Source organism: Lissotriton helveticus, chromosome 5_1 (assembly GCF_964261635.1).
Source record: "Lissotriton helveticus chromosome 5_1, aLisHel1.1, whole genome shotgun sequence".
NCBI lineage: Eukaryota > Metazoa > Chordata > Amphibia > Caudata > Salamandridae > Lissotriton > Lissotriton helveticus.
In genome coordinates, this window is record NC_136065.1 from 1,378,022,682 (window position 1) to 1,378,046,624 (window position 23,943).

Genomic DNA, 23,943 nt, shown 5'->3' on the forward strand with positions numbered 1-23,943 from the left:
TTGAGGTCCAACACCGGTCTCCATTTCCAATTTTTCTTCTTCAGCATCTGCAATTTTGTGGAGCGCCTTCTATTGCTCCCTTCAATATCAGAGATTTGATTTCCTCTCTTAACAGCCGAAGATGCTGGAATGACCTCCTGATAGGCGGATGGTATAGAGGTTTCTGGATAAATTCCAGGGTGTGCCCATACATTATAATGTCAAAGACCCATTTGTTGGAAGAGATGGGCTTCCAATTTTTTGTAAAAGCTGTAGAGAGTGTCTCTGACATTCAAGGGAGGCCAAACCATGGAGGCGACCGGTGTTGACTGTGAAGGTCTATATTGCTGAGAGAATTGTTGATGATATCCCTTCGACTTCTGATGGTACGGCTGATATTGATAGGGTTGTTATACCCTCTAAATGAATATTGTCCTCTGCCTCTACCACCTCGAAAGGACTGAAGCCTTTTCTGTTGTAGTACACCCAAAGACCTTGCAGTTTCCGTGTCAACCTTGATCGATTGTAAGGCATTTTCTAATAAAGCTTCTCCATTGTAAGGCATGTCTAAGATTTTTGACTGCACTTCAGGTCTGAATGAAGTTGCCTTAAGCCGTACCTGCCTTCTCAAGACCACTGCTCTGCCATTTGCCTGAAACCGGTGAGAGCTACATCCATCACTGCATCTATTATCTCTGAAGATGTCCTTTCCCCTTCTTGGAGGATAGCTCTAGCCTCTTGTCTTTTATCCTCTGGCAGAGACTCTAGAACTTGAGCAAGGTTTGACCAAATCTGACTGGTCATACCTACTCAGTATGGCAAGGGCACTGGACATCCTTATGGTGATAGCCAGCATGGCAGAGTTGTGCTATCCTACGTTGTCCAATCTCCTACCCTCCTTATACAGAGGAGCTGAACAGGATGTCGTTGGGTTTTTGAACTTCTTTGTGCTGTCTGCATAACAACCAAGTCAGGTTTCAGATGACAAATCAAGCAGGCTGGAGAATTCTCTGGAGCCGTGTATTTTTATTTATAAATCAAGCCTCGTTATTACTGCTGCCACTGTAGCTGGGTTTTTCATATCACTTGGCGGTGAGCTAGCCACAGGAGGTGTTGGTGGGGCCATGTAGTCATCTCATTCACTACCTGTGGTAGATGTCAGATCTTGTGGTATCTCACCCTCTTCGGGCTCATCATCATCATCTTTCTGATTGGCGTAGTCATCATGAATGGTGATAGTCTCCAATTGCCTTGGCTGATAAATGTCTTTATGCAGTACCAGAGGGGTTGTCTGCTGTGATGTTTCCACTTGTGGCACACCAGCTTTCACTTGTTTTGAAGGTGCTGGTTCCTTTTCATAAAACCTTATATAATAGTCTGGCAACATTAGATGGAGATTTGTCACCAGTGCTACAGGGACTTGTATCATAGGTTCTTGTGCTGGTTGTTTGTCTAGGACTTCCTCATAAGGGTCATACTCGAGGAATTCCTTGTATGTTTTCCCCCACCTTGCTGTCTGTCTTTAAATGAAAAGTCACCTTGTATATATTCAGACCCTTGTTTGCCCTCATCATCAGAGTCTTGACATTTGGCAGGCAGTTGTGATGGACTTGTAGCACTTCCAAAAGACCCCTCATCATCCTCTTCTTCCAGCTCTCTAATTTCTAGAAGACGCACTGGTGGCAAAGGTGAAACTTTGGAAGGCAATGTCCGTTTTGGTCATAGGACTGGGTCAGCACTGACCGTCTACAGGCCCGTCACCAGTGCCATAGTCGAGGATAATGCCTTCTGCTTCGATAGTCTTATCTGCGCTTTCACCGTTGGAACTGGCGTTGACAGCACAGACGGCAGTGTTCTGTGCCAATGAGGAGACCGATGTCAACAATCTTGCAGTCAACGATGACATCATCGACATTAGTCTTACTGTCGACAAACCCATAGACAGCGTAGCAGTCAATGTCGTCGGTGTAGCCATTTTCTCCATTGACGGTGCCGTAGACCGCCTTGTTGACGATTTATTCAGTGACTTGTCTGATGTTTCTGAGGTAGGCTTTCTGGTGTTAGCAGAGGCCAAAGGTCTTTCAAAAGGTGTTGAAGGGTATGATACTAATGCCTTTTATTTTGTTGAGCCTTGAGGTTCTGGGGAAGTCACCTTTTCCATTTCTGGCTTCTTCTTGTCTGCTGTTTTATGGGTCTTTTATATGCGGTTCACCTAAATCCTTTCCAGATCTTTCCCTTTCCATTGTATTCTTCACCTTGGAAAAGGACACTTCATCTCCAGAGTCTGGAGTTTCAGACACCTTCCTTTTCTAAAGCCATAATAACAGTCTTGCCTCTCTGTCTTCGAGAGTTTTCACAGAGGAAAGTCTGCAATATTTGCAGTCTTTGGGTTTGTGGTGCAGGTGCAGGCCGTACAGGCACTCCTTGTGAGGATCTTCAGAGAAAAGCCTAATTTTCCCACAGGTCTCTTATGTGCGGAACAGACCCTTTTTTGAACTTTCTGACATGCTGAGAAACCTCTCGGAGTAGCCATTATACTCCTTCATAACATAACGTTCACATGGTGTGACAAAGGTAAGTTCTGAAAAGAAAACAGCATAGCTCAGAGAGACTCCATCCCAAATGATATGTGGTAAGTAATCTGAGGATAAAGCCACTGGACAAGAGGAATGAGTCAAAAGCTTTCTTCTGATTGGTTGAACTTTGGTTGTGCTCAAAACGATGTGGATTGCTACACAATCCTATGGGATATGTACACTTCAGAATAAGTCAATGGACTTTCACTACTAGTAATAATTACCAGGGGACTTCCATCACGACAACGGGGAAGATCCAAGCATGTGAATCTATAAAAGATTCAATCCTGGAGAACTTATCCTTCCAGTAAAGGGTTGTTGGTAAAAGACAACTCGATCTTAAGCTCCTGTATTATTATAGTGCAGAGGCTAATGAGTAGCCTATACTCCCTGACAGGAGTGGGGTGCAGAAGAAAATGTGGAGCAATGTTTCCTTGTTTGTCATGCTTGGAGCTGTGAAATGAATAGGAACATGCGGTTCTGATTGCATGCTGGAGCCTGGCGCCACTGAAAATACTATGGGTCAGAAGGTGCAAGTTATGCCTTCTTGTACTTTTCTGCAGAGAGGTGTTGGAAGATGGAAGGGATGGGATGGTGCAGAAAGGCTTCTTCATTCATGTTTCCAGCAGTTTCCTACTCAGGTTTTATAGCTGAACATCACTATTTCCAGAAAGTCTCCGCAACATTTCTCATTCTGGACATTTCAAACCAACCTTCTCCCCACCTCTCTAACATTCACTACCTCAAATACTCACTTTCCAATCAGCAATGCAGACTAGACCCAGGCAATCCAACACTTGTAGAGCTGTCTAAACAAGAACTTCGATCACCCTACTGCACTATTGTAGGTTGTTGAAACACTCTCCAATCAGTCTCCATAGCACCCACTGCAATGATCTACCAGACAATCCTACGCTACACCAGACTGATTGTCATTGTCCATTTCCCCAAACTCTGCCTTCCCAGGTCCACAAACCTCGCACTGGCACATGCCATGCTTATGCCCACAGTGTGTTAATAATTATAATCCACCCCTGTATCACTGTGCTAGTCTCCCTAACACAAGTCTCGATGTAAACTGTCTTCCCAGCACTATACTCACTTACTGTCACACCTACTTTCTTTAGCTGCCCAATATTTGTGACTGTATCATCAAAGCTTGTTGTCCTATTTAAACAGCAATCATTGTTTCTTAACATTTATTACTGCCCCAACATCCACATGACCCTTATACTTGCTGGTCACCATTGCCCTCACATTCCATGTAGTCTTAATCACCTTAAGTTATTGCTTAAAATCTCACTGCCCTCCAATATCTCAAATCGCGCTGTCACCCCAATACACTCTATTCATTAACACAATACATCCTTTACACCTTCAACCTAAAATTCACTGTTTAAAGAAGGCTGAAGCAAAATGCCCATGGTAGTCCAAAGCTCACCGCTTGGTCAAAATTCTGTAGAATTCTTTCCTCTGACTACAAGACCACTCAGTATAAACTGTGTACCCAGTACTCACTATTCACTGTTGCACCTTCATTTGGATTAGAGTAGCCCTCCCCTTTTTGTTTGATACGCCTGATGATACCGCCATCTTCAAATAGGTCCTCCCCTCGGTAATCCAGAAGCTCTATCTAGAAAGAGTAAAAAAAATATATATTTAGGAAATCTATTCCAAGCAATGAGAGGAACAGCTGTTGGGGGAGAGCGAGAATAAAACATAGGAACTGACTATAAATTCTAGGCAGTTTAAGGATTAAATAGGGGGAGGGCTAATGCAAAGGAGCAATGTGAAGAACGGTCGTTTAGATAGAGAGCTGTAGGAGACAAAAGAAGTGTTGTACCTTTAACAAGAGTTCCCTAATATAAATATCCTTCCAATTTTTTAAACGTGGAATTGCCAATCCTCATACTCCAGTTAATTGAGGAGTGCCAGTGATCAACATACTTTCTGCACCAGTAAACAAAACACCAAGAAGATGCCTTCGAAATATTCTGTCTTTGTATGTACATCATGCACGGCATTGCAAGGTAGACAGTTTTTGCTTTTACATTCCAAAACCTAGTTTTACTCAGCGAGGAAAACAAAATAAAAATGCACATTTAAATGTCTTCCAAATTACTGAAGAACACTCAAGTCGTTTCTACAAACATTAACCAAAACTGAGGGCAAGGCTTCCATTGTCATGAGATGACCACAGAGAGGCTTGGGAGCCCTGCCTTGTCCTCAATGTGCATCCTATAAAGCAATGATTGTCTTGTTCCAAGACTGCATCTGGTACTCGCAAGCTCAAACAGTTTAAGTACTTTATAGTTCTTATGGAGTTTTTCAGGGTATATCCTGAAGTCTGCCATAACTTGCTGTTAGAAATTGGATTACTGGTTGGCAAAGGTATGCACCCTGTCCAAGCAGGAACCACAATTCTACTCAGGGTATGTCAGATGCACACCCTAAATTAACCTGTGCTCACCCCCTAAAAGCTTGGCAGAGAGCAGTCAGGCCTAACTTAAAAGGCAGTGTGTAAAGTATTTGTGCAACACTTCAAACAGTGTAGCAGTGAAAACACCACATAAAATGATACCACACCGAGGGGCCGATTAGGATGGCGGTTTTTCCGCATCCTCCGGGCCGGCGGAAGTGTCCGCCGGCCTGGAGGATGCGGAAAAACCGCGGCGGAGACTCCAAAGACCCACCGCCAAATTAGGATGGCTGGTGGGTCTGATAATCTGTCCGCCACTTTTCCGCCGCGGTCGGAAGGCGACCGCGGCGGAAAAGCACTAACATGTCTGGCGGTGTCTATCAGACACCGCCAGGCATATTAGGATGTCTGAAAATATATGCTTTTCCGCGGCGGCTTTACCGCTGTGGAAAAGCATACGGACCTTCACTTTGGGGGCCCGTTGCGGGCCCCCTGGGTGAAGGTGGGGTGGGGGGTGCACATGGGGGGTACCTATGGTACCCCCCTGCATTTGCGTGCACAATGCAGCAGGCACCGCGCGGTGCCTGCCGCTTTGTGCACGCAAATGCTGTGCATGGATTTTTTACATTGCGGCGGATGCAGCTTGAAGCTGCACCCGCCGCAATGTTAGTGATAGAGGATGTGACCGCCACCCTGGCGGTCACATCCTAATTTGATCGGAGGGAACGCCGCAGCCCATGCGGACGTTCCCTCCTCCTCAGGGGTCGCGGACGGACTCAAGTCCGTCCGCGATCCTAATCGACCCCCTAGTTAGGACAATAGAGCTTAATTTATTGAGCAAGACAAGACCAAAACATATCTTGAAATGTTGTCCTTAAAAGCATAAAGTGCCAACTGAAGCTATCTGTTTGCACTAGATGACGTAAAATCCAAAAGTTTAGGATGACCACGATAGAGCGCGGGTCAGATACAGGGACCAGCCTTGGCCACTGAAACAGTACCTTGGTTCGCAGTTGGGGCGATGTCGAGGGCAAAATGCGAGGAGCAGAAGAGGTGATGCACTGTCGTCGGTCCCTTCGGAGGTTGGTTTTGATCCACACAAGTTGGAGATGCGTTGTCATCAAACTCTAGGATGTAGCTGTTGCGTCATCGCTGAGCTACTCAAGTAGAAGATCCGTCGCGAACTGGAGGCAATGAAACACGAAGTCGCCAATGTCTTCGGTCCTTGAGGCGATGCATCAGCATAGATGGAGATGCGCTGGTTCTGAGCAACCCAAAGGCGTTGATGCGTGGCTTTCTGCTGGAGCAGCACTTTCTACACACTTCTAAGGGCCTAGGACTGGATTGGCACTACTTGGCAGGACAAGACTCACAGATGGCAGTCCAGGTGCTGTTGCAAGGTTGCTGGAAGTCTTGATGTCCCTGAGACATCAGAACAGGAGGCAAGCTGACAAGCCCTTGGAGTCACTCTGGGTTCAAGTGGTGTAGGTCTAGTCCTTCTCACCCAGGCAAGAAGAGCAGCAGCTAGGTCAGCACAGCAGAAAAACAGTTCTTCCAGAGCAGCAGTCCAGCAGAGTGGCAGTCCTTCAGCAGCACAGCAGTCTGTTTTCCTGGCAGAGTATCCACAGGTCCAGAAATGTACTGAGTTGGTAGGGCCAGTCCAGTTCTTACACCCAGTGGAACCTTTGAAGTGGGGGAGACTTCAAGGAGGAGCTCTGAAGTGCACAGTGATCCTCCCTTCAAGCCCTGGCTCCAGACTCACTACAGGGGGTTAGCAGTCATTTATGTGGGGACAGGGCACAGCCTATTCAGGTGCAAGTGTGAGGCTGTGCCCAGCTCTGCTCTTCCATCCTGTCCAGTATGGGCCATTAGGTGTGGATGGCCCTTCAGTCACACTCCCTTTGTGTGAGGCTCACTAGAAAGCATAAGGCCCAGCTATCCCCCATCACAGGCGTGTATTGAGACAGGCAACAGGCACATGGGGCTAAGAGAATGCCGCTATTCAGGACTTGGGTAGTGCACCCTGTAACCTGAGCATTTGCTGAGGTCAACTGCTTTGATTCAATAAGGGGCGAGAGTGGACCCCTTATACAGAGTGCACACTAAAATTATTTATTGGGTTGAAATTGTTTATGTTTGTTGAATAGTAGTGCAATACGACGATGTTCCTACATTAACTTGCTAAAAGTGGGATTTTTAAATTGTAATGATAAATTCGGCTTTACCATTAAAGAGGATTTATCATTACAATTCCATAGGTACTCAACATGAGAGCTCTTCCTTCTTCCAATTGGGAATTACACTTATTAAATGTAACAAGGAATCCCCAATGTTAACCTATGAGAGGGGTTGACCTTGCAGTAGTGAAAAATAAATGCAGGTGTTTTTCACTACCAGGATGTGTAAAACTATAAAGAACATATCCTCCCTTTCAGTTACACAGCATCCTGCTTATGGGCTACCTAGGGCCTATGTTAAGGGTGACATATGTAATAAAAGGGGAGTTTCAGGCTTTGCGAGGAGTTTTAAATGCCAAGTTGACATGACAGTAACACTGCATACAGGGTCTGCAGTGGCAGGCCTGAGTAATGTTTACATGGCTACTTAAGTGGGTGGCACAATCAGTGCTGCAGACCCACCAGTAGCATTTATATTACAGGCCCTAGGCATGTGTAGGGCTTTTTACTAGGGATTTGAAGGAAAATTAAATAGACCAATTGAGGTTAAGCTAATGTTACCATGTTTTAGGGAGAGAGCACGTGCACAAGGTCAGAAAAAGGGGAGGAGAAAGGCAAAGGTTTGGGACGACCGTGCAGAAAGGGCCACTCCCAGCACTTGCCATGTTCTTTTGAATATCTGGATAGAAACAGATTTAGATCTCTTGAAAAGCTTGCAAAGAACAAAATAGGTAAAGGTTCACATAATCTTAAGCCTGAACACAACTGTAATTAATGACATTGGGAAAGTTGAATTAGTACATCAGGAATAACAATCCACGTATGGATGGGTGTTTTATTTTTTTCCTGTTGTTCCCCTAGGTTGACTAACTGTCAGGGTAATTTAAGACTGAAATTCGCTGTCTATTATTACTCCAGTAATTAAGGCCTTTTGTCCCGTAATTAAGATGAGCAGACGTTGTAAAGTTGACTTTCATTTGACAGGACTTTGACTCCAACCCCCAGCAGCTTCAATATTTCGCTCCAGAACAGACTCTCCCCTATTGCCCCTATCCACAGCACAAGCCCCTTTTGTGACCCCTGACATAGCACTGTGCATGACATTATAACTGTAATTACTAACACATGTGCATCCATAGCATAATGATGTCAGCCCCTGCATATGCTCTCCCAGGCTATATGGTATTAACTGTTGGTATGATGTATACATCCATGGCATAATCCTGCTCAACCCTCACCGTTGTAGCATGAGGACACCAACTTCTTTAACAATGCTGGCCCTGGTGTCACAGTGTCAATCAGTGGCCAATTGTGGGTGTCAATTCACGTGCATTACCAATTAAATGCAAGAAAACCTGTGGATGGCGTGTTAAAACACAGTTTTACAAGTTGAGGAATTTAGGGCCATATGTAGAAAGCCTAATTGCGCTCGCAAATGCTGAAATTCGCCGAATTTCAGCATTTGCGATCGCAATTAGGGCAGTGTGCTATGTAGCACACAAAAACCCACATGCAAAATAAGGAATCGCAAAATTTGCGATTCCTTATTTTGCTATTACATTTAAGGAATCGCAAATTGCGATTCCTTAAATGAAATGTAGGAAGCACCCAAGTTGTGCGACTTTTGGCTTAAGGAATCGCAAAATACCACCAACTTCAGGTTGGTGGTATTTTGCGATTTTTTTTAAAAATTCACTTTTTGGCATTTTTCAAAGTGCCATGTGGCCCACATACATGCCTTAGGGCATGTATGTGGGCCACATGTGCACACATGTTAATTTCAGGGGTGCAAAAGGGTGTCCTATTGACACCCTTACAACCCTGAAATTACATTCTCAATTTGCGATTCTCTAATTGAGAATCGCAAATTGAGAATGTCTTCCCATTCATTCCTATGGGCCTTCTAGCCCATAGGAATGAATGAGAAGGTATTCCTTATTTGCGAATCTCAATTTGCGATTCGCAAATAAGGAATAAGTGGGATTCGCAAAAAAAATTGCTAATCCTACCTACATTTCGTTTTGCGATTCTCTAATTGAGATTCCCTAAAAAACGCAATCTGAGAATCGCAAAACGAAAATTACCTACATATGCCCCCAAGTCCCCTTGCATCTTAACTCTTTTGATGGCAGGTAATTTCCCTCTAAACATTTCTAACGGACCCTATTTATCCATCCTTCCATCCACTCAACTTGCTCATTCATACATCCATCCATAAACCTTTTTATCAATGCATCAATCGATGCACTCCCACACAGTTGTCCATTCAAATACTTATGCACTCATTCATTTATGTATGCACCTACATAGCACTCACTTACCCATCCACCCATCATGAATATTTAATGGGCACAGGGGCCCCAGTAGTGTGACAATAGAACTTCCCTCAGCCCGACGCTGTTCAACATCTACATGGCACCCCTCGCCCACATCGCCGGACAGCACAGCCTCAATATCATCTCCTACGACGACGACACCCAGCTGATCATCTCCCTCACCAAAGACCCTCACACCGCCAAAACCAACCTCCACAAAGGGATGAAGGCCGTCGCCGAATGGATGAAGAACAGCCAGCTGAACTCGGACAAGATGGAGGTCCTCATCCTCGGCTCCACCCCTTCAGCCTGGGACGCCTCCTGGTGGCCGACAACACTAGACCCACCGACCACGCACGCAACCTAGGGGTCATCCTCGACTCCACCCTCTCCATGACAAAGCAGGTGAACGCCGTCTCCTCATTCTGCTTCAACACCCTCCGAATGCTCCGCAGGATGTTCAAGTGGATCCCCACCGAGACGAGAAGAACAGTCACCCAGGCCCTCGTCACCAGTAGGCTGGACTACGGAAACATCCTCTACGCAGGAACGTCCCAAGCTCCTGAGACGTTTGCAATGCCTTCCAGAACGCGTCGGCATGTCTGATCCTCGACATCCCCAGCCGCAGCCACGTCACACCCCACCTGATAGACCTGCACTGACTCCCCATCAACAAGAGGATACGTTTCAAACTCATCATCCACACACACAAAGCTCTCCACAAGGCCGGCCCAGCATACCTCAACAGACGACTCAACTTCTACACCCCCACCCACCAGTTCCGGTCTGCCAGCCTCGCCCTTGCCACTGTCCACCCGCTTCCGAAGAACGACCGCCAATGGCAGATCCTTCTCCCACCTCGCCGCCAAGACCTGGAACACCCTCCCCACCAACCTACGGCAGACCCAAGACCTACTGGCCTTCAAAAGACTCCTCAAGACCTGTCTCTTAGATCACTAGCAGCACCACCCCCCCCAGCACCTTGAGACCCTCACGAGCATGTAGTGCTCTTTATAAGTATCATGATTGATTGATTGATTGATCAGCGGTTCATATGTGCAGCTTGATAAGGTCAGTTTTTAAACCAATCCTTGCTGTGCTCAGGGGCACTTTTATGTCAGTGGCGGCTCATCCGTTAAGGTGGAGGAGTATTGGCCTACTGCTCTCCGAGCAGTTCATAAAGGAAAAATAAAATGATAATAACGCAGCATTACTATCATTTTATTTTTCCTACTGTACTGCATACGCTCCTTATATGCGGGCGGGCTGGGCTCCGTGACGCCAAAGCACTGCAGGGGGAGGAGTGGTGGGCTCTCCGTAAGAGCGCCTGTGTGGAGAACATGCCCAGGCTCCAACTTCCTGCCTGAACACCGAACCACGGTGCTCAGAACAATCGCAAAGCTGCATTGCGGAGTTGTGATTGACTATGGGGAACCTGGGAGCCCGGGTGCTTCCTGCTGCTGGACTCAAGGAAGATGAAGAGGCTGCGGCCGGCCGTAGCCAGGTAAGTGTACTTACAAAAATAAATCTTTTCACACCCCTCCCCCACCACTCCAGCTGCTACTGCTCTATGTCCTGTCAGCAGTGGCCTCAATGTTTAGAGAAGTAGCCTTTGTCTTTTGCAGGGTACTGTAAGAGCACTTGTACTATGCTCAATATAATCCTCCTTAGGGATGGATTAGGAGAATGAGAGAGAACATTGAGGACATTGGACGTCAGTTAGCCTGGTTTTCAATACTTCTGCAGAGACGTGGGACGTAACGAGTGAGCACTACTGATTTCTGAGCTTGCCGGCGGTATCTGGGAAGCACTTCGTGCTCCCAGATCTTGGATGTCCATTTAAAAGTAACCCATTACAGAAGAAACATACAGTCGGCTCCTTCGTGATTTGGAAGCGGTTCTGAATTCTTCATCCACACATTACGGTTTTTTTCAAAAAGAGAGGATAACACGTGAATTCCTTCTTTCAGGCTCTCCCTCACCATGCACACCTTCAGGAAGAGCCTCAAGACCTGGCGTGTTGGCTGACCGGGAGCTGCACCCCCCAGCGCCTTGAGACCCTCACGGGTGTGTAGCGGGCTTTAGAAGCCCCTGATTGATTGAGGCTGTGCCCTACAGTGTTTCTAGTCCTAATGAAGACCCCATGCTGATGTTGCCCAACCACACTTGCTTTCTGGGGGTTGAAACGTTGACATGATATGAACAAGCATACCATGTCCAAATAGACATGTACATGACAGGCTGATAATCGCATGTATCTTTAGGGGCATCTACAACACTGGGCGCAAAAGCACATTTCTGTATCTATATGTTAACCGTGCTGAATGTCTTTGATTGTCCATTGTGGTAGCACCTGTATTTAGAGGCATATTTTTACACATTTGTATAAATGTCACGAACATTGTTCACAGTCTGTGCTTAGTCTGGTCCTTCAGTTGAATTTCTTTGATATATTAACACATATGATATATGGCTTTAAAATATATCGACCATTATATTTTTTCAAGCAAACAGTGTTTTTATGTATCATTAATTGATAGTCCCAAATCCTTGTGGACATACTTTAGTCATAGAAAGTAATTACCCTTTTTGTGGCAGAACCTCTGTCTCTATACTGCTGCAATTCCCCAGGTTCTGCATGTTACTGCGACACCCGATTATTATTGATGGTTTTCAATACAGGCATGCAGGCAGGGGGCTCATTATCAGTAGTGCAGCATGTGTAGTGGCACCAGGGCCCAGGGATGGTAGGAAACCACTGTCCCCAAATTAATGCCTTTTTTTCAGTACTGATTAAGGGGATCGTGGACCAATTTGCTTCTGCACGTGAGGGCGCATAGCACCCTTGCTGCACCACTCTATGCAGGAAGTCCTATAGCAACAACATACTTGGAAAGTATGTGGGATGCAGCACTTATTTTTTAAATAATAGAATGTAATAGCAAATTGTTAAAATACAGGGAATACATAACCATTTAAAAGGAATTGTCAGTTTTCTCTGTGTATTCTGTTTGCTTATATACATATGCATTGCTTTAGAAATAGTTGTGGCTATTATCGTTTGCAAAATTTTTTTACAATTAAAAACCATTTAATGACTAATAGCGGTTCCCTATGTACAGAGTCTGTGGCCACTCAAATAATGACACCTTCTGTCTATAGGGATTTATAACAGGATCTATAAGTTTTCCCCATTGGTGACATGGTTAAGCCTTTCCAGAGGGAAATGGGCAATTTCTACTACTTCATTACATTCAGTTAGTGAAGGCGATATCCATAAACACAGGAGTCAGATGTAGGTAGCTGAGATTGTGGTAAACCCGAAAACTTCCATCCACATACCCATCCATGCTCTCCCTCATCCTTCCATCAATCCATCTGCTTATGTTCATATTTATCGTTAACTCTAGAGGGAGTGGCCCAACCAACCAAGGGACTGGGTACCAACAAAAACAGTGTAAAATGAAGTTTCCCTTGGACTTACTGTCATTAATAGTCATTCAAACTCATACAGTACTTCATCCACACTGGTGCCAGAATAAGGGGTCTCCCCAGTTACACCCACAAACCCATTGTAAATGCGACTCCAAAATTGTCAAGACAGTATTCAAATTTATTATGTGTTCAATAAAAATTATTAAAAATACAATGCTAAAAAGTTAATTTCACATTCATTGTCCCTGAACAAAACAATCATAATAAGTTAAAATACGTTACAAAATCAAGTGATTCATTTAGAAAACATCTTAGGTCAGTAATCCGTTAGAATCTTGAAACCACGTCAGGCTAGTATTAGCGAATGACAGCCCACTAGGTCCTCGGATTTAATAATAACAATAGCGTTGACGCGTTTCGGTGTGCTGCCCGTTATGCACCACCTTTTTCAAGACAAAATGTTCGGTTGTCTCTCTTTTTTCGTTCTCAATATAAAAATCAAATACAATCTAAAAAACATAAAAAATACATATCAATGTGTTATCCCCACAATGCTTGACATTTATTTTAAATAACAGAGCTCCCAATTCTAATCAGTCTTCTATTAATCTGTTTTTGGCCATTTCTCTAATTTTTTATATACACCCTTTCATCGAGCCCCCATTGCAATGATTTTGAGCAACCCCCGACATTAACATCCATTTGGACGACTTCTCATTCGACACCCTTTCTCACATCTAACTCATTATTCCACCTTCACCCATTCCGCAGTGTGCTAATCGCCCCACTGCTTTCCGCAGTGCGCTAATCGTCCCACTGCTACCTCCTTATTGGAGAGCATATATATTGAAAAAATCAGGCGTATTTAATTGTTCAAACTCGAGGGGATCGACTACCTCCCTTGGTGATTGCCCATCAAGACCCAACAAGACCCCAAAACGTCTTCTGTGAGCCCCCTGGATCATTATACCATGTCCTTAATTGTTGCATTCGGACAGGAGAGGGGGTATATCATTCACCCTGCCTTATTATAAAACAAAACCTCTGGACATAAACTTTAGTTTACCTGATAAAAGTCATGTACTCGACTTTTAGAAAAAAGTTTCCTCAGTTGTATAATATGGCCATAATATCTTCCAATTCTGGATTTCTATTTCACTATATGGGGACCTTATCATTCAGTGAGTCGTGACATTTATTGGCTCATCTGAAAAAAAATGTAACCACTCCTCCATTTACACCACCACACACAAGTAAACAAATTTGCTCTATGCTTCTCAAACCAATGCTTCTCAAATGAGGCCAAAAGCTCAGATATCTCCACTCCAAAGGGCCAGAGCTTTGAAGCAGAAGAGGTCTTGTCCCTTTATTTGTCTGTTGAGCTATCAGCCTGTATTCACTTCCATATGCTGCACTGCTAGCAGACAACATGTGAATCAATCTGACAGAGTTCCTAGACATAACATTATTAATAGCTTCTTTAAATGGCTAAAAGCCACTTCACCACAGGATTGCCCATACCATGACTTTTACTTAGCAGTGAAGGGTGGCATGCTGTGTTAGCTCACTCTACAAATAATTTTACTGGACTGATTGAAAACAAAGATTGGACTGATAAAGGACACTATATTACAGTTAAAATCTTGAAAACCCATGGAGCCACAGAGTCCACGACTGCAAGCATAACTATGCATAGTCTTGAGGACACTATTTTACTGATTTTGAGATAGGCAGACAGACAGACAAATATCGATATATACATGTTCAAGACAAGAAATATACAAGAAACCATTCACCTACAAGGGAGTTAACTGATCTAAACAAAAATGTCCTTGTGACATAAAATCACAATACTCTTTTTAGCATGCAAAGCGAAGACACTTGAGTTTGTTTATCTAACCAATGCTTTTCATTTATGGGAAATGCTCAGACAAAGAAGAAATAGCACAACAGTTCACCAAAATCTAACAGTTAATTAGAAGAACAGTAGTTATCTAGAAAAAGCCCATAATAAAGTGATCAGCTGGCACTGCTATACATAGTGTAAACATTCTTGATGCTAATTTAGTTACACTGAAGTTGGGATTACAATGGTTCTTGATCAGACCAAACATCCCGTGGTATAAAAATAATCTGATCCAAGCAAAAAACGGAAACCAGCCTTGCTCACGGCTTAACTCCTATCTAACCATATTATGTGCCTTTTGCATTACCAAGGGCACTAGCATGCCAAGCTTCAAAAAGAAGCATTTTAGAGAGGAGTCGCGCTGGTGTACACTTTTAGGGCTCAGGGAAGGGGTCTTTTTTAGAAGGGCTTGGGGCTGGTGGGGGTGGGTGCCACACAGGGGTCTACTTTTAGGCCTCAGGGGAGGATAGTTTTTAGAAGGGCTGGGGGGGGGGGAGTCGCTCAGGGGTCCACTTCCAGGGCGCAGAGGCGGGGTAGTTTTTAAATCGGGCTGGGGAGGCGCAAGGGACCGGTTATAGGACTGAGGGCATGGGCCAGGGAAAACCAAATATGCCTTTAACATTCATGCTTTTACAATGAAATGCATTGTAAAGGTATGCGTTGTAAAGGCATATTCGTGGTAAAGGTTATGAATGGCATACCTGCATGGTAAAGGCATGCGTTGCAATGGGAATCATTGTAACATACAACCATCTCAGCCACTGGCAATTGCTCTGTTTGGACCCAGTTATATGTAAATCGGTCCCAGCAAACGGTCTAGCCCAAACTGCCGGGCCAGGTTCTCCTGAAACAATGGAACAACAGCAACCCAGAACCGATTTCGCCCTTATTAGAACTCATCAGCAAGGTATAGCTTGGTTTCACTGGCACAGTGAGCACAGGACCTACATCTGGGTATACCCATCACACTTAGGGCATCGAAAACAAAGTGAATGATAGAATGCTTGAACTAACCTCAGCTACTGGCAATCACTCAGGCCACATCCCAAACCATTGTTTTGCGCCCACCTTACCAACTCATTTTGGACCAGCCCTATACTTGGCTAGTTCATAGCAGATCCTAATGCAGAGGACTATCCACCTCAGCAAGGTTTTCTCCTGCTGAGGCTTCTTTTTCTTTGCTCTTGAGACCCCCACAAAAAGCTGACTGTCCCCTTGATGGCCCTTAGTATGATCTATGTAAAAGCGTAAAGCACTTTTGGGGTCAAATTGATGGAGCCTCTCTTCATCTTTTGAGGAATAAGGGGAAGCAAATAACGGTGGTGGTGTAATGGATTGCCAATGTGCAAGTAAGTCACAACTTTAGGTAAGAAGATACTTGGTTTCTCACCACTAACTAGTCCAGGGAAAAGCTGGTGTAGGGAGGTAGCCCTGAAAGTGGCATTAGTTCACTCAAGTGATGAGCTGATGTAATCGCAATGAGGAAGAACATACTCGAGATAGAAAGTAACTGTGCTCTGTTCAAAGTGCATACAGATGAGGAATCTTACAACAAAGTTAATGATGTATCACAAAAGGCTTGGGAGGAACTGTATGTCAAACATTAAATAAATGTCATCACAACAAGCTGAACAAGGCCAGTTGGCCCTGTAAACGCAGAAAGGTCAAAAGGGCAGACAAACAACCTTTTACAGTGCCGTCTGCAAGGCCTTGCTGGTCTAAAGACAAAACAAGTACATCCGTTGGATTCACCTGCAAATAGTCTCTATTTCGTGCACTGCTGAAGGCCATAGATTTGTCCCAGTTCCAGGCATAAATTAATTTTTAGGTGAGCGTCTGTAACACTTCATGCAACAAATCAAACACAGTAAATTTCCAGCGTTCAGTCTCCACCCATAGAGGTGCAGATTAATTAGATTTGGCTGAAAGCCCTGCCCTGTTGCTGAGACAGGAGTTCCTCTTCAAGTGGCAGCCTCATTGGAGTACAGATGGTCATGCTTAGGAATTCCAAGTACCACAATTTCCTGGCTCAGTACGAAGTCACCAGGATGATTTGGGCCTAGTTGTTCTCGAGTTTCTTCAGAACTTTGAGTAAGCGGCAAGGAGCCTCTTTTTCCATTCCAACCGGATTACATTTCCTAACAAGTATACTTGCTGAAACTCTAAAGCAAAAAACTATTGCCACTGCACCTTTGCAACAGTGGTGAAAAGATGTAGCCAGGCATCTTTTCACTAGTGGAAGGCTCACTGCACCACCTTGGGACATAGCCTCCACTTGTGATCTACCAGATGAGGTCTGCTTAGATAGTCTTCTATTGTATTCAGGGACCCCACCAAGTGATTGGCAACAGGGAAAAAAATCCTGGTGCTAACCATCTCCAGAGACACTAAGCATCTTGGCACAGGAACCTAAACTACACCCCACTTGCTGCAGTACCACATAGCAGTGGTGCTATTCGTGAGAACCTGCACCAGCACCCCCCTTGATGGATGGATACCAGGAATTACTTCAGAGCCAAACGAATGGCCTGCAGCTCCAGCAGACTGATGTGGCGTCGGCCCTCCACTTGAGACCTAAGTCCTCTGATCTCCACCTCAGCTGGGTCACCCCCCAAATTAGCAGTGACGTGTCCATCACCAATGTTAGCTCTGGATGGAAAAGGGAGGGGAGCTTGTTCCTTGACAAATTGTGGTATATGAGCCATCACTACAGTCCCCTAGAAGGTCTCCTCTGAGACCCCGATTATGCCACAAAGAGGAACTTGATACTGGGCGCACTGGGATTTCAGGTTCACCTGCAGGGTCAGCATGTGCCACCTCGTGTAGGTGACAAGAAAACTACAAGAAACTGGGGCCAAGAAGACTCAGATTAACCATCACCTTGACCCAAGAACAGCTTGAAACATCAGGATCATAGCTCGAATGTCCTGGACTCACTGCTGCAGAAAGCCCTGAATTCCACCATATCAGGATTTCCCCAACAAATGGAAGTCTTTGAGGGAAATCAGGTGGGAATTTGGATTGTTTATGGTGAAATCAAACAATGTCAAAATGGTCCTCAATTGCCCAGAGGTGGCACACAACTGGCTACAGAGGGCCAGCCTTGAGCATACAGTCATTGGGGTATGAAAATACAGCAAGTCCTTACCTCTAAAGTTGGGCAGCAACAACCACCCCTACTTTCTTGTACATGAAAGGGGCACTGTGATGCTGAAGTGGATCATAGTAAACTGAAAATGCTCCTGTCTCACCTTGAATCACAGGTAACACTTGAGAGACTGCAGAAAAGGTATATGAAAATCCGAGTCATGCAAGTCGAGAGACCGCATCTAGTCACAGGGTATAAAGCAGATCTGGGCCAATTTAAGCATCTTGAATCTGTCCTTCTCTAGGAACACATTGAGAGGAAGGAGGATGAAGATAGGCCTGGGTCCACAATCCTTTTTGTTAAAAGAGGAAAGAGCGAGAGTAACAACCCCTGCCTTTCTCAGAGACCAGTACATTCTCTGTGGCACCTTTCGAGAGTACTCACCCCTACTTGTAGGAGGAGCAGATGCTCCTTTTGGAAATTGTTCTTGTGTGGGAGGGATATTGAGCTAGGAGGAAACAAAGAGTAGGGTATAACATTTTTCAATGCTCTGCCAGACCTACCTGTCACAAGTGCCGGAACCTGCCTCCTACAGAGTGGTAATGAGCCTCTGATGTCAAACTAAAGCTGCTTGTTGGCCGGTGTAACAGCGGGGGAAGGAGTTGAAGGACTGGTGCTTCTGCTGGCCTGCATTTTGCCTGCTGATTCCACAGCCCAGAAAAGACTGGTTTGTCTGCTGCATCACTGGCTCCAAAGGCTGTCTTTGTCTATACACCAGCGCTGTAGATTAGATTCTCAATTTCCAAACCTGGTATGGGATTTGTTTTGCAGAGGCAAATGGTCCCAAAGAATGCAATATAGCTCTAATATCTTTAAAGCATTCCGAAGTGTGGTTCGCCTTCTCACCAAAGAGGAGGGGCTCATGAAAGGGCATGTCAGTTAGCAAAGTTTGCACATAGAATGAGATCAGAATGAGATCAGTGCACCTTATTCAGGTAGTCCGACCATACTGGTATCTTTCACCGTACCAACGCTGATCCATCGTATCCAAGACTGCCAGCAAGATCTTATTCACCATATCCCAAAGAGCATAGGTATAACATCCCAAAAGGCAGACTGCATTGACTGAACGTAACACCACACTGGCTGAAGAAACCATATGCATTCCAAAGCTGTCAGTCTATCTCTTTAGATCCTACCTTGAGGATTGGTGGAGAATGAATGGGGATTCACTTTACTGGTCTAGGCATGCACAATAAGGCTCTCCTGGGGAGGGGGAGCTGGGGAGATGCTTGGTGAGAAAATCAGGGTCACCAGGAGCTGGCATATCACAAATGCGGAGGCAGGTAAGAACATGGTTTAACCAGGTATCCATGAAATTATCTGTAGGAACATAATTAAATGGAAGCAAGGGCTCAAATGTTGCTGGTGCAGGCTGAAGGATTTCCGTCAAAACATTTGTTTTAGTCTCAATGGAGGACAGCTGTAATACTAGCACCACGCCTGCCCTCTATACCACAGCTGTTTATGAGGTACTCTCCTCAGTTGGTGGCCCATGTGGTGAGTCAAGCATTGTCTCAGGAGAGGTGTCCTGCCCACAGGCTTTCTGTAAATTAAAGTAAAAGGCATCATTAGTGTAATGCATGGGGGGGCAAGCCGTCCCCCTTATCAACATCATCAAGTTTTGGCTACCTGCTCTCGCCTGAGCCTGGGTTCTTGACATTTTACTTACGTAGTCTTTCAACAAAGAGAGCCTGGTTCCTGAGCAGCCCGTCATGGCACATTTGACAGCATTAGAGTGGTGAGATGTTCGTGAGGCCGTAGGGCCAGAGTCCTTTCCGTGTAGGCACAGAAGCTACCAGAGTTAGGACGGTGCGGCTTGCTCCCTCGGCGGGGCCTATAAACTGGACTTTCTAGCGCACACATTCTCTGGAGATAGCTTCCTCAACTGAGCCCGGATGCCCCAGGGTGGTAAGTTTGTTTTGTTGAACTTGTTTGTGCTTGGCCTTTTCTTTTTGCGTGCCAGCCTAGCAGCCTAGGTCTGCAGTAGGTTGAGGACAGAGGAGCATAGGCAGCAGTGTTGGCAGCGTTGCTGGTGAGTTGGGCTACATGACCTTGTGTCTCACTGGCATTTAAAAGTGCAGCAGAGTCGTAGTAGAGTTGTGGACCCCCTTGGTGCTGCGGATGCCGCCATCATTGGGCCAGTGCGGCTTAGGCCGGTGCACCTTGGTCCCTGGAGTGGCTCCTACTCTATCCATATAACTTCAACTATTCAACCATTGTCTGCCCACTGCCTGCTCACCGCCTATCACTTGGGCATTTTTTATGGCCAGGCCAATGGCACAGCTGAAGCAGTTCATTTTGTGCCTTATTGGCTTCAGTGGCTTTGGGGTGTAGATTACTCTGTAGGTCTTTGCCTAGTGTGTGTGGGTGCGTGTGAGCAGTATTTCCTTGGACCGTTCATCAAATTCTCAGGCACGGGCCCTGTTTGTGTAAGTGATCTGAAAATACGATGACCTTGATGAATTTGCATTATGGGTGAGTAATTTCTTCCTCTCCTAGACAAATCCAAAAAACAAGGTAATCATTTTGCAGTACTGGAAGGTCCCAGCAACAATGTTTTAAATCCCATCCAGCTATCGCTGGGTTCTTTCAGAAAATGCCTAGAGTTGTACCTGAAGAGATGACAGACGTTTTTAATTGTGGCCCTGCTGTTCTATCACTTTTAGATATGTCCTCTTCTACAGACAACGAATGTCTTAAGAGGGACAGTACTGTCTTTGGGGATGGGGCTCCAATGGTTGGAGGTGTTCAAGAGGGATTGGTCCATTTGTCCACCACTGTTCTTTCAGCAACACTTTCTTGGGGCGAGCTGCCTGTGGGGCGGCACACGTGGGCTCTGTTCTGGATGATCGTTTGATAAATTAGATCAGTGTCAACATTGTGATAGCATCTTGTAAAGAGGCGATGACTGTGGAAGATTTCACTCTCCCAGACATTGACACTGATGGGTATATAGAGGGTAAGGATGGTCCCCTTAATTGTGATCCCTTACTGGAAAAATCAGATGAAGGGAGCTTACTTAATTGAATTCCCCACTCTCAGATACCATCTCTGCCTCCTCTAGATTGCAGTTAGACTCCCTTAGAGGGTTTTTCTTCTGAGTCTGACCATGACCTCTCAGATTCCATATCTGCCTCCTCTAGATTGCAGTTCGACTCCCTTAGAGGATTTTTCTTCTGAGTCTGACCATGATGTTTTTCTCTTGGCTATGCAGCTGAATATTGTCAATGAGGGGGAGGGTGCTTCATATGACATTTTATTTTGCATCGAAAAGATCCTATTTTCTGTTCTGTCTTAATTGGAAAAAACTATGTTAAATTCTGACGATGTATTGGAAATGATGTCTGGAATTTTGTTTGAAGTGCAGAACACCTACAAGATTGGCATTACTGAAGCCAAAATCAACAGTGAACTCCTATAAGGATAATTTTGTGAAACACAAGCCAAAGCCAAAGCCAAATATGATTGTGCCTTTAGGAGCATCAAGAGATGTTTCTGCTCAAGCTGGTATACCTCTACATCAGTTGCCTCCCCCAGAAAATGCTGGCAATCTTGAAAATAAAGAGCTATGTTTAAATATGTTTTTTGGGGATTCAGACCAGCGCTCCTTCCTGGGAAAAGCTAAGCTAGAAATGTTTCAAGTGTTAAAAAAAAGTGTAGGTGGCGGGAGCCTTGAAAAACGCCCGGCCTTCACCAAGGAGTAACGCACCCTTGAGGTAGCGAGGGTGGGTTATGTTTGACATGGACTATGTCTGGGTTTGAATCCCCTCATTATGTGCCTACAAGAAACTTGGTCATGTATACATTTTGATTGAAGTGGTTCTTTGTATTCTCCTGTAATGCAAATGTTTCAAAATGGGTCATGCCAGTGTTGGGGGGGGGGGCAACTGTTCTCACGAGCAAAGTCAATGGAACCATGTGGCCTAAATACATCCCTCAAACATGTTTGTTTGAAGCTGCCCTGCATTTTTGAGTTAATGGTTGTCCATCTTTCATCCAATCAGCAAATATGTATATCCCACCTGGCAAACCATTGCTATACTAGTGGCTTGTTTTACCCAACCTGTTGTTTTCCTTGTAGTGCACTAGGCACAGGGAGTTGCCTGGCTCCTATCCCGGTATGTGGCCATATTCAGTCAGCCCCTGACGGCTTTACTTTGTTTATTTTTTTTTATTTCTCACAGCTATTTTACTATTTTTATTTTAACTTTTGTTTTACTTCCTTGTAACTCTACCTGGGAGAGTAGCCTGCCAGTGAAAAGTGGAGCTTTGGGACCCCAGTTTGTTTTTAGTTGCCCATCTTGTTTATTGGTGCTCAGCCTTCCTGTAGGCAGGCTACAAAAGCATGCAGCTGAGCCAACCCGCACACCGGGTGCGCCATTGGCACATCAAAGGCTCACCTAAGGTAAGGCTGTCTGTGCCCATCCGCACCTGGACGGCACCAGGGGTCAGGCCCCCTGTCCGACAGGCACCAGCTGATTTGTGGCACTCGGATAATTGCTCCTACAATTGAGGAGAGTTGTAGGCATTCCATGTATGTCTCTAAAGGGAAGCTGTGGGTTTACCTTAGTGAAGTCATCTTGGGAAGCTCTTGAAGGAAGCATAGGAGAACCTTTTTCTAAATCTGCACAATGTTAACTCCTGAACTGTTGCTCTTTACCAAGGCACAAGTCGGAGATTTCTGACTGTCTTTTAGACCATCAGCCAGAAGGTCTCTTCCTTGTGGAAACGTGGCTTACAGCACAGTCAGCCCCAATATAGTGTAGGGTATCCCACAGGATTATACTATCCTGAGGCGGGATTGGCCAAATCAAAGGGACGGGAGGATTGCAGTAATTTTTAAAACTCACATTCCATATACTTTTTCTGAAGAGATCATGGGCTGGGAAGTGGCATTTTTCTCTTTGTCTTTATAAGGTAACTGCACTCTGGCAGCTTTTAAAATGTATTATTCGCCAGCCTAGCTACTCATTTGACTACTGCTTTAGCAGATCTTTTACCGGCCTACGCCCATTTTATTTATTCTCAACTAATTCAATCTACATTTTGTAGACACCTCTTTTCGTACGGTATCTTCTCTCATTGAAGATCTTGGACTCCTTCACTTTACGCAACTGGGGCCTGTACCAAAGTAAAGCAGTCCAAGATCCTTGTCTGACCATGCTACTCTAAATTTTCAAGTGTCTTTGACACTCAGCTCCCATTTCATCTGGTGCTCAACATCATAAAACCCGTAAATGGTCCTTGATTCCAGCCACCGCCTTTACGGAAGCCTTGAATTCAAGAGCTCAACTGCTTAAAGATTGCCCCAGTCAGCTAATTTGCTGGTAGAAACCTGGATTAAAGAGGCACTAGACAGTATTGCTTCCTCTGAAAATCTGTAATATCACCCGGCATAAGCCGACAGCAGAGTGGTTCACAGATGAATTACTGGCCATGAAAAAGGCGTGTAAACGTCTGGAACTACACTGGCGTAGGAATGATAGTTTAGACCTACTTGAGGGCTTTCAAGGAGCATCACAAACACATCAGATATATGCGTACCCAATTTTTTGCTCAGAAGATCGAGCTTGCTAAAAACTCCATTTGTGAGATCTTTCAGATAGTTAAATCTCTATCCTCTTAAGAGCATGTCTCAGCTTCTCCTATGCCTTCGGTATTTAGATTACACAATTCTTTTCAGACAAAATTGCTAAAATCTATGCATCCTTCCTGAAATTAACTAGAGATCATGCAATCCCGGCTACATGTCCTTGTCCACCTATATCTTCAGGTGTTTTTTTCACTATAAACATTCTGTCAGCCGTGGAGAGACGTCCCTTGTGAAGCCTGGATCTCCGCTTGATCCTGCCTCACCTGCTATGCTGGAACGTGGCATGGGGGCTATTCTACCCGCTCTTTGTGAACTAATTAACCTGTCCTTAACCTCTGGCCAGAGTCCTTTCAATTGGAAACACGCCATGATTGTAAATGTAAATGTACAGG

General features: G+C 45.0%; 1 protein-coding gene across 8 annotated transcripts in view; it reads right to left on the reverse strand.

Moving 5' to 3' along the window:
- The window catches only part of FKBP5 (FKBP prolyl isomerase 5), a 796,880-nt gene that overhangs the window by 374,902 nt on the left and 398,035 nt on the right, over positions 1-23,943 (reverse strand). For all 8 annotated transcript variants that reach the window (XM_078644330.1, XM_078644336.1, XM_078644335.1 and 5 more), the window contains one exon: positions 4,074-4,188. In XM_078644330.1, coding sequence (XP_078500456.1) covers positions 4,074-4,188 — 115 coding nt within the window. The remainder of the gene's footprint in view (positions 1-4,073; positions 4,189-23,943) is intronic.